Source organism: Parus major, chromosome 19 (assembly GCF_001522545.3).
Source record: "Parus major isolate Abel chromosome 19, Parus_major1.1, whole genome shotgun sequence".
Lineage (NCBI taxonomy): Eukaryota > Metazoa > Chordata > Aves > Passeriformes > Paridae > Parus > Parus major.
In genome coordinates, this window is record NC_031787.1 from 4,942,468 (window position 1) to 4,954,624 (window position 12,157).

The 12,157-nt window shown below is 60.1% G+C and overlaps 2 protein-coding genes across 3 annotated transcripts; both read right to left on the reverse strand.

The window, feature by feature from the left end:
* Window positions 1–710: 710 nt before the first annotated feature.
* SCARF1 (scavenger receptor class F member 1) lies at window positions 711–7,266 on the reverse strand. The gene is made up of 11 exons (XM_015647041.3): window positions 7,110–7,266; window positions 6,400–6,461; window positions 6,005–6,106; window positions 5,370–5,895; window positions 4,596–4,814; window positions 4,384–4,512; window positions 4,183–4,286; window positions 3,868–3,979; window positions 3,666–3,790; window positions 3,398–3,535; window positions 711–3,083 (listed from the first exon to the last, which is right to left on the reverse strand). Exons 1-11 carry the CDS (start codon window positions 7,202–7,204, stop codon window positions 2,077–2,079), a joined length of 2,619 nt encoding a protein of 872 aa, XP_015502527.1. The 5' UTR covers window positions 7,205–7,266; the 3' UTR covers window positions 711–2,076.
* A 774-nt stretch (window positions 7,267–8,040) lies between these two features.
* On the reverse strand, window positions 8,041–12,147 carry RILP (Rab interacting lysosomal protein). Of its 2 annotated transcripts, XM_015646892.3 has the most exons (8): window positions 11,886–12,147; window positions 11,439–11,562; window positions 10,888–11,009; window positions 10,536–10,727; window positions 9,986–10,149; window positions 9,753–9,875; window positions 9,285–9,368; window positions 8,041–8,971 (listed from the first exon to the last, which is right to left on the reverse strand). In XM_015646892.3, exons 1-8 carry the CDS (start codon window positions 12,120–12,122, stop codon window positions 8,815–8,817), a joined length of 1,203 nt encoding a protein of 400 aa, XP_015502378.1. In that variant the 5' UTR covers window positions 12,123–12,147; the 3' UTR covers window positions 8,041–8,814. The 2 variants fall into 2 exon arrangements, with proteins under 2 accessions (XP_015502378.1, XP_015502379.1); XM_015646893.3 differs by lacking the exon at window positions 9,285–9,368.
* Window positions 12,148–12,157: the final 10 nt, after the last annotated feature.

The following is a 12,157-nucleotide window of genomic DNA, read 5'->3' on the forward strand; positions in this document are numbered from 1 at the left end:
AGTTTGGAAAGGAGATGACAAGGCTAACAGGATGACAAGGACAGACCCCAGGAACAGCTCCAGCCTCTGTTCCTGCCCCGGCAGAACACACAGACACCTCTCTGCTTACAGACAGCACCTGCACACAGATCCCTCCCCACTGCCTGCCTTCCAAACACTGCTGCAGTTTTGCAAAGTCAGAGATCCAGACTGGGAAGAGATTTCCCCCTCCCTCACCTGCCTGCTCTGCCTTGCAGACTTCCCACATCCAGAACTAAACCCCAGGCACAGCCGACAGAAGCATCCCCAGCACACAGACGCCAGCACAGCCACGCTGCAGGAGTGTGCATGGGCAGCCACATGCTGGAAATCTGCAGCTCCTTTCCTTTTCACTGCCCAGCAGGGCCAAGATGCTTCGTCTTCAGGCAGGGGGAAGCATCCTGGCTCTGTGGACATGGAAGGCTCTCCCAGCAGCAGAGTTTTCTCAAACCAGGCTGGTTTGAGCGGTGGGAAGGCTGTCAGGTTGTTGTCAGCTATTTACATGCTGTACCCAGAGTGAACTGGCTCACGTGATGTTCACTTCTGGCATAGCACTGCTCAGCTCACAGGCTCAAAATATCCATCCCATTAGGGATAAAATGGCTGCTTATAAATTAGATGTGGGACTGTCCCTACTGCTGTCATAAAACGGTGTCAAAACAAAAGCAAGCCTGTGCAGAACAGGCTGCTGCTCCAGTCCTGCCAGGATGAGCTGTTTTATTTGGATGCCAGAATATCTGATGTTATAATCACAGCAGCAGATGATTCCACTGCAGAAAAGGGTGCTTCTTGCTGTCTTCAAAACTGGAAGTTTCAGCCATGTCAGACCATGGGGATTTGATGCCTGTGGAGAGGCACCTGTGGAAAGCAAAAGGGAAAAAGCAAAACCCACTGTCTTTTCTGAAACACCCCAAACCCTGAACCCCAGCTGGGTAGTGCCAGACTAGAAGGATTCATGTGGAGCTCTGCACATGATGTGTGAGGTGCAGACTACAGCAGAGGGGCTCTGGACACTCACAGCTCACTCACATTCCTCCTGCACCTCAGTCTGGCTCTGTGCAGGGCACAGCTCAGTGAGTGAGAATTTAGAATTCAAGAGAGCCAGAAAATTTAACAAAAACCCCAAACAGAAAGCCTAAGGCTGCTGCCAGTTTCCACACTCTGGAGAATATTCCTGGTTGTATCTTTGACTCAAAGGGTGACTGGGAAACCCATCTCCTGAAGGGCATTTAATTTTCATTCCAAGGCTTTCACACCACGTGAAATAACAGAAAAAATACACAAAAAACTTCTACTACTTAGATACATCTAAAACCAGATCACTGCAAATCCTCTTTGGCATCACAACCGCCTTTACAGCAGGAATGAGGCGTGGGAGGTGGCAGGAGCTTAGGGCACCCGTGGAAATCCCATTTTCGGGGCAACTCCCACCCTTATCAGCACAGCACCAGGTGCACAGGTTGATGGTCACTGCCCAGCTGCCACATTTGCAGAACTGCAGCTTGGAACCCTGTGGAGTTTAAAAGGCTGTCACTACATCCTGTGTCCTGCCAGGAGCTTTTCCACACGGAAGCAAAGGCAGCCAGGGCCTGCCACAGAAGCCAGAGCCACACAGATAAACCCTGCAGACCCAGATACCCTTTGAGATAAGCAGCTAAAATTAATTTTCTCTGAAGCTGCTCGTGACAACCCATCATCTCTCCTCAGCCCAGCTCCACAAAATAATCCCCTTCAGCGAGAAGCAACTTTACAGCAAGAGGCTCCAAGCTGCATTACTGGAATTGGGACAGGGAAAGGTGAAAACCAAATGGGTGAGGCTGGATTTTGTACACGCATTTCCCAGCTGAGCACTCAGCAGCCCTGCACTGGGAATGTCCCTGGTGGTGACAGGGACTTGAGGGTGCCACCACAGCGTCCAGAGCATCGCTGTTCCCCAGGGCTGTGCAGGCACAAATGGGGTTGGTAGGGCAGGGAGGAGCAGAAATCAGCCCTGAAGCCCCACAGCCCCACAGGCTGTGTCTGCTGTGGCCCAGCGAGGCCCCAGAGTAGCCACAGGGCTCAGGTGGCTGGAGGGGTGGCCAGCAGTTCTTTGCCGGGGCCGGAGAGCGAATCAGCACTGCTGCTGGCCACGTTCTCGTATTTTGGCTCTTCCTCCGCGGCAGCCTGTCTCTTCCTTTCGAGGCTGCCAACTAACTCCGGGCTTTTGCCCTTCTCTGTGGCCCCCACGGTTTCGCTGGTCCCGTCCTGGGCACCGGTGTTTTTTGATGAGAGAGATGCAAGGAGGAGGGACAGTCTCTTTGCAGCGGGATGCTGCTGCTTGCCAGGGGCTGACTCGGCAGGAGCCCCTGTCACACTCTCCCTCTGCTTGCAGCTGTTCTCCGAGTCCCTGCGCTGCGCCAGGGCCCGGCGAGGAGGTTTCTGGATGGCCTCCATGCTCCTCCTCACCTTGGGCTCCTCCTTCGCAGCCCACTTGCCCCTCTGCAAGCTGCCCAGACGCTTCAGCACAGCCTGGACCGGTCCCTCGCCAGCCCCCTCTGCCTTGTGGTCCTGGCCTGCCGTTCCCACCATCATGTAGATGGTGGTGACATTGGGTTCCTTCCCCTTCGCCTCCCAGCTGCAGGATTTCGCAGCTGCTTCCAGCGCCTCCACTCTCTGGGCCACGTTCCTGGTGCTGGACACGACCCTGCGGCGTCCCCCGGGGGTGGCCCGAGGCGATGGCCGGTGGCTTTCGTCCCCCTTGCTGAGGGGCTCGGGGTTCTCATAGCAATCGCTGGCCGGGCGCTCGCTGTGGGGCTCGGCCGCCGCATCCCCCGGCGGTGGGGTCAGCCTGGATGGGCCCCACGGGGCTTTGGGCTTGCGGCTGGGGCTGGGCGTCTCGGCAGCCCCGAATTTTGTCCCCTCGGCAAAGGACACAGATGGTCGCTTGGCCTTGGCGATGCTGGAGGTGCGGGGGATGGCGAAGGGCTGCGAGACATCCTCGGAGTCAAAGGCAGAAGGGTCCGGGAGCGCCTGGCCAGGGGGGGATGCCCCATCCTGCAGCTCAGCCCCCCCCAGCAGCGGGATGCCTGTGGGACAGAGTGACACATGTTACGGCTGCCAGAGCTGCCACCCTGCCCAGGGACATAACTGGGGACACTGGGACAGGAGCTGATGCAACAGGATTGTCCCTGGGATCCTTTCCCAGGGAGGAGATTGTGAAATGGGGTTGCCCCACTGGGCACGTCCCATTGCACATGGCCAAACACAGCCCTGCAGACAGGAAAACAAGGGCAAGGAAATAAACACTGTCTGTGCCAAGCACATCACCCTGGGATGGCCAGGATTGACCCCAGCAGCCCAGAAGTGATCAGAGAGGAGGAGGAGCAGCCACAGGCGTCACCTTCTCTGGGAGGGACGGAGTACTCGGGTCCCTCGTTGTCTGTGTCGAAGGAGGAGAAGGAGCTGTCTGAAACCCACGCAGACGATGGTGGCTCGATGAAGCTGGGGTTGAAGGGGATTTCTGTGTCGTGATGGGAAACTGGGGAGGAGAAGACACCCAACTGAACCAGAGCACCCCAGGGTGCTTGGGGAAGAGGGGCTTCAGGCTTCCCCCAAGATAGAGAGTGCAGCACTTCTGCAAGTGCTGTTGGCAGCTATGCTTTGCTTACCTGTGACTTTGGGAAGTTTTGAGGCACCCAGGTTAAAGCAGGGCATGAGAGCACTGAGGTTTGCCAGCACCCCCTGCACGTGGTGCTTCATCCTGGCCACCACATCATCGTCTGGCACAGCCGCCCTGTGGAGCACAGATGGACATCAAGGGACACGGGAGATGGGGTTTTGCATCAGAGGTTGAAAAATATTAAAAAATACCTGTCTCTGGCATCTGCTGAGCCGGCACCACAGCAGCAGCAGATGACACAGAGCAGCAGCAGCAGGAGAGGGACAAGGATGGCGGCTGCAAGGGATCCATGGTCCTTCAAACCTGTGTGAGGAGATGGGTTGAGTCTGGAATGTCCTGTGGCTGTGATGCCTATAGAACAGCCCTGCATGGAGAGAGCAGGAGCTGACAACTCCTGGTGGGGCCAGGAGGCACCAGGATGCACCCCAGCCCCCCAGCACCTGCCCCAGTGAGGATGGGACTGTCCCTTGCCCAGTGCCAAGGAGTAAATGTGAGGTTTATCTTACTCAGCACACAGTCACCCTGCACAGGGTTGCAGGTGCCCCGGGAGCACTGGCAGGGTGAGGAACAATTCACTCCAAAATACCCCTCGGGACAGGTGTTGTTGCAGCTGGAAGAGAGAGGAAAGGAGAGAAATGTCCCCAGAGAGAGCGAGGCTCCAGCCCTGCCCTACTCCCAGCGTTATCCCAGCATTTTCCTGACATTACCTGTCTCCCCAGTAGCCAGCCTGGCAGATGCAAACTCCTGTCACGGGGTCACAGCTCCCCGAAACACACTCAGGGCAGAGGAACTGGCAGCCATCACCAAAGGTGCCCATGGGGCAGGAGCTGTTGCAGCTGCCAAAACAGAGTGAAGCATCAGCACCTGCACCCCGGAGCAGGGGCACCCCCAGGGACCAGTGGCCTCACCCTGGGCATACCTGGGTCCTGTCCAGCCAGGATCACAGCGCAGGCAGGACCCGGTCTGGGGGTCGCAGGGCTCCCCGTGCTGGCAGCGGGGACACAGCTGGAGACAGCCCTCCCCATGGAATCCAGGAGCACAGGGATCCTTGCAGAGGGTCCCGTTCCAGCCAGGCTGGCAGGCCAGGCAGAAGCCATCCACGGGTGAGCAGGGCTGGCTGCGCTTGCAGCTCCCACAGCTGCGTGGGCAGAAAGGCACTGAGGTCACAACGCCCACCCTTGTACCCCTAAAAAGCAGGTTTCACCCCACGAAAAGCAGGTTTCTCCCTTCAAAAAGCAGTTTTCACCCTACAAAATCATTGAGCATCATTTTGGACCAAGGGGAAATATACAATGGTGCCTAAGGCTCTGTGGTAGCAAGAGGGTGGGAGGGAAGCAGAATCACAGAATATTCTGAGCTGGGACGCGTTGCTTTATCACCATGGGGAGCGGGACTAAAGACACCCAGATTTTAGGGTGATGCTTTCAGCTGGCATTAACGAGGTGTTTCTTTGGATATAACACTGATGCTTCATCCAGCCCGTGATGCTCAGTCCCGGGATGGGACTGAGCATATTAACACAGATGTGTTAATACACATCTGTATTATATGTATATATATGTATATATATGTATCTAACCCTAACCCTAACCCTCTCCCTGCCCAGCCAAAGGGACAGACACAGATGCGGTGCCTTCCCCCGCGCCAAGATCTGACTGCAGCCCCGCCGGACCCCCTCTGCTCCCCATCTCACCTGTGCACGCACTGAGATCCGTATTTCCCTGCCGGGCAGGGGTCCCGGCAGCTCCTGCCGTGGTAGCCGGGCTCGCAGGAGCAGTGGCCGGTGACGGGACTGCAGGAGCCGTGCCCGCAGTCGCAGCGCCGCTGGCACGCCGGTCCCCAAAAGCCAGGCAGGCACTCGCACTTGCCCGTCTCCTGCGCGCAGGGCGAGACGTTGCAGGAGCACTTAAAGCTGCACCTCCTGCCCCACCAGCCCGGCAGGCAGCGGCACAGCCCGCTCAGGGGGTCGCAGTGCGAGGTGGAAGGGTTGCACTGGCATTGCTTCCTGCAGCCGGGTGCCCACCAGCCCGGCTCGCAGTGGCAGGCGCCGCTCAGGGGGTCGCAGCGGCCGTGGGGGCCGCACTGGCAGGAGAACTGGCACAGCCCTCCCCAGTGGTTGGGGTCGCAGGTGCAGTGGCCGCTGGCGGGGTCGCAGCGCCCGTTGGGGTGGCACGGGCAGCTCCGCTTGCAGTCGTGCCCCCAGTACTGCTCGGGGCAGCCTGCGAGGGGAAAGGACACAGCCAGGATGGGGAGAAGCCCGGCAGCCCCCGAGCAGCCGGCTGGCTTTAAAGGGGGATGGCAGGGGCTGAGCGCGGGGGAGGCACTCACGGGAGCTGCAGTCTGCTCCGAAGAAGCCGGGTTTGCAGCGGCACAGCCCGGGTTTCACGCACACCTCGCCCTCCCTGCAGGCGTCCTCCCCCTCGCACACGGCTGTGGTGGCAGGAAAGGCATTCAGCACCCTCTGCCTACCCCCAGCCTGGGCTCACACCCCCCTGCCACCCACCCACCTCCCGCAGGGACAGCATTCCCAAGGAAAGCACCATCCCGATTCCCTCTCCATCCCTCCGGCTCAGCTGCAGCACCATCAGCAGCTGGGGGGTCCCCACGGGGCAGGACCCCAGTGGCAGCGCTTCAGCAGAGCTGCAGGGCTTCCAGCACTCCGAGGATCCGCCGGGATGAGCGTGGGGACCAGGCTTTGGGATTCATCCCCATCCATCACTCACCGACCGTGCACGCCCTCCCGTCCTGCTTCCAGCCGGGACAGCATGCGGGGCCGGCCGGGAACCTGCGGGAGAGACCGGGGGTGTCAGCCGGGGCCGGGGGCCAGGGAGCCTTCACGGCCTCGGCCAAAGCCAGGCGATCCTTGCCCCAGTGCTGAGGAGGCGGAGCGGCCCCCAGGGCAACGCTCCGGAAGGAAACCAGAAAAATAGAAGGAAATTTAGGAGGCTGCAGCCCGAGTGGGCTGGGAATGTCCCCATGGAGCCCGTGCCGGGTGTCCCATGCCCTGGGAGAGGCTCAAAGATTCGGCAGCAGTGCAGAAATGAGGCACCGAAGTGAAGGCCATGAAAGGCGTCACTGTTGATGGGGGACAATGGGAGAAGCAACGTGGCAACAAATTCAGGGGACATCAGCTCCCAAAGCTCTTTGGGGTTTGCTACACCAAAGCTTCCCCATAATGAGTTTTGCCAAGGGTCCCGTATTGCCCTGTACTCAGAGGGTGAATGAGAAACAAACCCTGGAGAAAGGACCTGACACCTTAAATGCCCGGACATGCCCCAAACACATCCCCCAGCATCACCCCGGTCTCTGCACCCACCCCGTGCCAGGCTGCAAATCTCTGCCTGGGGAAGGAGGGATGGACAACAACCCTCTGGGGCTGCTGAGAGGCCCCAGGAGATGGAGGGGCACGAGGGGGGACCCCCGTGGCACCTACCTGCAGACGTTCCTGCCCTCAGGATCGAGCTCCTGGGCAGAGCTCTGCACCCACAGCCACAGCTGGAGGCAGAGGATGGGCCGGGCACTCTCCATTCCACCAGGGCCCCTGTCCCGGTGGCTCCCCAGCCCCACGCTGGTGTCCCTCTGTCCCGTCTGTCCCGTCCCACCCGTGGTGCGGCCTCTTCCTCCCTCCAGCCTTGGGTTTCTTCCTGAGGAAATGTGGGAGGAGGCGCCCCGATCCAGACGTCAGGGGTGCGGCAGGGAGGGGGAGCAGGGAATGCTGCTGCCCGGGCTATTTTTGGTCCTGGCTGCCACCCCCCTAGCACAGAAAGGGGCATGAAGGGGCTCAGCACAGCCACACAGGGGCTGGTACCTGCCTGAACATCTCACCTGTGTCACCCCACTCCCCCTGTGCCATCCTCCATCGCCCCCAAAACTGCTTTAGCCAGTGTCCCCCCAACCCAAACAAGGGGTCCAGTGCCACTCCCTGCCTCAACCCCCATGAGCCACCCCATGGCAGTGCCAGCACCTGGCAGGGGCTCAGAGGAGGGGTCCCTGTGTCCCCCATGGCAACACAGCCTGACCTACATTGGCCTTTGCAGGGCTGCTGGCCACTGTCCCACCTCGCCACGTCCCCAGGAGCTTTGTGTCAGCAGATGCACAGGAAACACCTTTTTCCTACCCAAGGCCAGCGCAGCTGAGGGGGAAGGGGGGGCTCCGGGTTGGAAGCACGGTGCTCTCCTTGGCCATGCAGGAATTAACTCCTCCCTGCCCAGCACTGTGGGATCACCACCCTGGAGCCCCCTCCCCTCCCCATCACACCTGACCCACCAGAAGGGGCTCAGCCTGGAGAAGGATGAGGCAAACCTGGGAGCATCACCCAGCCCTTCCCAAGCAGAGACCAGAGGAGAAACAAACCTCACAGGAGAAACAAAGAGTTATTTTTTTTATTGGTTTATTTTATTTATTGATTTATTTCCAAATTAAAGGTAGAAAGTAGCTGATCTGAGGGGACCGACTCGCCCCCATGAACACAAGGATTGTTCCAGTCTGCCAGGTCCCAGAGGTGGCAGGAAGAGGTCCCAGTACAAAACTGCTTCACCCCATGCCTGAGAAGTGCAGGAGTGGCCCTGGTGGTGCTGATCCTGATGGCTCCCAGCCACGGGAGCACCTGGACACCCAGTGCAGTGTGCTCAGCCCCTCCCAGCCGTGTGGTGACCCCAACTGGACCTTCACATTGCAGGGATTGGGGAGGTACAGACAGAAAGGAGTGAGGTCAAACACCCCCACAGAGCAGGATGGGGCAATGGAATCCTGGGCTGTGAGCAGAGAGGTTTGCAAAGAGCCACCAGTGGATGGGAAGATTGCTTTTGGGGTGTGGAGCAGGAAGAGGGTGCAGACCCCCACCACGCTGATCTGCAAGCAGGGAGCAGTGGGGAGGGGGCACAGCTGTAGCTGTAGCTAAGCTGTGGGCACAGTGAAAGGGTTCTGGTGGGCAGAGGTGCCCAGAGGTGCTGAGCTGTCCAATGCCAGGCTGGCAGCCCACATCCAAGTGTCCCAGTGGAATCTGCCCACGCTGTGGCTTTGCCACCACCACGGCACGGGGAAGTGCCAGGGCCGCCGTGCTGCTCTTGAAGCCACTGGAAGAAGAGGATCCAGGAAGTTCTGCTGCGAGGACAGACGCTGCTCCCGTTCCCATGGGGTCAGAGTGGTGCCATGGCTCTGTCAGGGGAGCTGGATCCTGCCTTGCTCTCTCCCTCTGGCTCTGGCTGCGTGTCCAGCGAGTCGATGATTTCCCAGGTTCCGGAGCAGCTGGATGTGGCAGCGTCTTTGCTGCTGCCCTGATACCACAGCCCAAAACTGCAGAGAGAGAGCAGATAAGGGCTGTGAGGGAGAACCTCCCTAGGGAAGATGTGGAATCCCAGCCTCCCTCTGTGGTGGTGGCAGCAGGACACAGCCTGGCTGTGGGCCCTGGGAGCGTGTGGCACCCAGGACAAGGCAGATCCTCCTAAAACAGCAACCCCTGCTTTGGCAGTGTCCCTGCCAGCCCTGCACCAGCCTGCTGACTCTGTTCCCATCAGATCCAAGCTCAACAGGTGCCAGGTCCCAGCCAAGCCCCAAACATCGCCACTGGCACAGCCTCCCATCCCTACCAGCACAGGAGCAAACTTACAAGCTCCTAATTTTGGATTCTGGAGGCTGAGCATCCACACAGTCTGTGCCATGACCTGGGAGCCAGGAGCCCTCCTCTTCATCGCTGCAGCACAAAGAAATGGAAGTAAACCTGCACTGAGCCACAGCAGCAAGTGCTGGAGCCACTCTGGAGTTTGTCCAGTGCTCCCAGTGCCACCACCTCACCTCCCTTTTGTCACATGCACGCAGGGACAAGTGGCATTTGGCCAGGCCATGCCTGACTGGTGACAAGGACACACGAGTTGCAGCACAAAGCCCAGCCCCTGTGGCACAGCTATGCCAGAGCAGCACATCAAGTGCAGACATCAAACCTTTGATCTCTGGAAGGAGGAGGCAGCTCTGGGTTTAGGGAAGTTCCAATCCAGGGCATCACACACATGGAGACACTGGAGCAGGCCAGGCAGCACCCACCCTGCACGGGAGGGTCCCAGCACCCAGCCTGACTCACCTGCTCGCTGACTCCTCTGCCGTTCCCAGCATTTTGGCTCTGATTTTTTTCCTCTGTTTTTTAATATTTGACTTCATTGCATCCAAGAAGAAGCTGGGAATTCTCTCCTCGTTCAGCAGTTCCCTGGCAAAAAGGAGCCAGCTGGTTAACCAAGAGCCTGGGGAAGATTCTGTCCTGACTGTGGTGGGAGCAGCCTCTGGTGGGCCAGGGGTGGCTGCAGGGACAGAACTCACCTCTGGTAATAGGCCAGCTCCTCCTGCACCAAGAACAGGTTGGTCTTGAGCTCATTCCTCTCTTGCAGGATCTGCTGCAGCTCTTCCTTGGAGAAGCAGCAGTGAGCAGGGCTCCTGTCCCCATCCTGGTGCTGTGGCTCCTCTGAGGGTGACAGGGCTCCCTCCTGGAGGGGATGGAAGGAGAGTCAGCAGGCAAGCAGAGACCTCAAAACCTCCACTCAAAGGCTGGGTGCACATGCAGGCAAAAATGGAAAAGTCCCAGGAATGTCCCCATCCTGGCTGAATCTCAGCCAGCAACCACTGCCCATAATCACACGTGGCAAACCCCCCTCATCCTCTGCGTCCCATCTACTTTTAACTCCTGCCACCTCATCTCGCTGCACCCATAACAGCTTTTACAGAGAAGTGTTACTGGCATTGCAGACACCACAGTGCTCAGTTTCCAGCTGTGGGGTTTCCTTGAGTAGCCACATCTGGGTGTGCCAAAACCTCCTCACCAGGCTGGGACGTGGTGATGCCCAGCAGCAGTGAGGCCACAGCTCAGACTCACCACAGCAGGCTCTGGCTGCTGGCTCTCCAGGGCTGTCCTGCTCCTTCTGCTCGTTTCCCTCCGGCTTTGCAGCATCGCAGCCTCCAGGTCTGACTTCTGCTCCAGAGCACTCTTGAGCTGGGCCTGCACCACGGCCACCTTGTGCCGCAGCTCCTCGTTCATGGCCATGAAGCGATGGAGCTGTTCCTGCAGCTGGAGGGCCCAGGGCAGCCAAAGGTGAGCAGTGTCCCCACCCAGGGACATCAGTGCCACCCACCCGCCCCAGCAGCTGTCACAGCCCGGGGGGGATGTGACATGAAAGCAGGTCCCCGAGCCCCTGGCACACCACACCCCTGAGCTCCCACGCCCTCACCGCCTCCGTGTCCCGGCTCTTGCAGACGATCTCATGGGCCTGGGCACGAAGCTCATCCCTCTGCCTGTCCACCACCTCCTTCAGCCGCAGCATCACCTCCCGCTCCTTCCGTGCCGTGCTGTCTGAGATGGGTGGACAGGAGTGGGAGTCCCCAGGGGCTCCCCCAAGCCCACAGCGCTACAAAGTTCCTCAGTGTTTCTGCAAAATCTGGCCTATTCCTGGTAATCTCACAGTGGGAACAGTGGAAAGAAGGGAACTGAGAGTTTTAGACCATTCTTGACACATCCTTGTGTTGGTACAGCAGCCCACACCCTGTGTCTCCCTCCACCACCCTCCTGGGGGCTTTCGAGGTGCTCTGGAGGTTCGGGATCCCTGTGATTTGCAGAACAAGGTAATGCCTGCGCTCCGTGCTGGGACAGGCCTCCAAGGTGAGGGAAAGGAGAGCAGCATTCCAGGCTCCAGCAGAGCAGGTTCAGCCCTGCACCCAGCCTGCCACTCCACAGGGACACCGTGTGGCACCAGGGGACCCCAAACCCCCCTGGGACACCCACCTTCCTGGGACTGGCTCTCGGCAAGCTGCCCCAGGAGCTGGCGGTTCTGCTCCTCCAGGCAGGCCAGGCGGCCGCGCAGGGCCCGCTCCCGGCACTCGGCCTCCCACAGCCTCTGCTCCGGGCCCTGCGGGACGGGACAGCCGGGTCAGCGCTGCTCCAGCCGACGTGACAGACAGCTCAGAGGCTTCCCAGGGGACAGTGGGGACAGTGCCACCACCCCGGAAAGGGTGACAACTGGGCCAGCCAGATGGGAGCTATCCCAACGGATGGGGGACAGCCGGGTCAGATCCACACCAGAGAGCAGGGAGAGGGAGATCAGAGCCGCCCCACAGGATGGGGGACAACAGGGTCAGCCATCCCCTGGGAAAAGGGAACAGCGGGGTCGGAGCCATCCCCCGGGAAAAGCGAACAGCCGGCTCGGCGCGGGACACGCAGCTCCCAGCTCACCTCCGCCTCCTGCGGCCCGACCGCCGCCGGCGCCGCCTCCCCCTCAGCGCCCGCCGGGGCCACCAGCGCCTCCAGCAGCTCCAGCAGCCGCACCACGGGCGGCACCAGCCCGGCCACGGCCTCGGGTCCGAAGCGGGCGGAGAGGCGGCGCAGCTCGGCGCCCAGCGCCCCCGCCATGCGATAGACGTGCGGCGGGGCCAGCCGGGCCGGCGGTGTTCGCCACAGCGGCTCCGCCATCGCCCCGCGCACGCTCCGCCCGGCCCGGCCCCCCC

Excerpts from the sequence above, each read along its gene's own strand:
- SCARF1 (XM_015647041.3), bottom strand. The coding sequence starts at position 7,204 with ATGGAGAGTGCCCGGCCCATCCTCTGCCTCCAGCTGTGGCTGTGGGTG. Across the intron at positions 6,462-7,109 it reads GAGGGCAGGAACGTCTGCAG|GTTCCCGGCCGGCCCCGCAT; the intron begins GTAGGTGCCACG and ends TCTCTCCCGCAG. Across the intron at positions 3,980-4,182 it reads GCAGGGTGACTGTGTGCTGA|GTTTGAAGGACCATGGATCC; the intron begins GTAAGATAAACC and ends CTCCTCACACAG.
- RILP (XM_015646892.3), bottom strand. The coding sequence starts at position 12,122 with ATGGCGGAGCCGCTGTGGCGAACACCGCCGGCCCGGCTGGCCCCGCCG. Across the intron at positions 10,728-10,887 it reads AGAGCCGGGACACGGAGGCG|CTGCAGGAACAGCTCCATCG; the intron begins GTGAGGGCGTGG and ends TGGGCCCTCCAG. Across the intron at positions 9,876-9,985 it reads GAGCTGGCCTATTACCAGAG|GGAACTGCTGAACGAGGAGA; the intron begins GTGAGTTCTGTC and ends CCTTTTTGCCAG.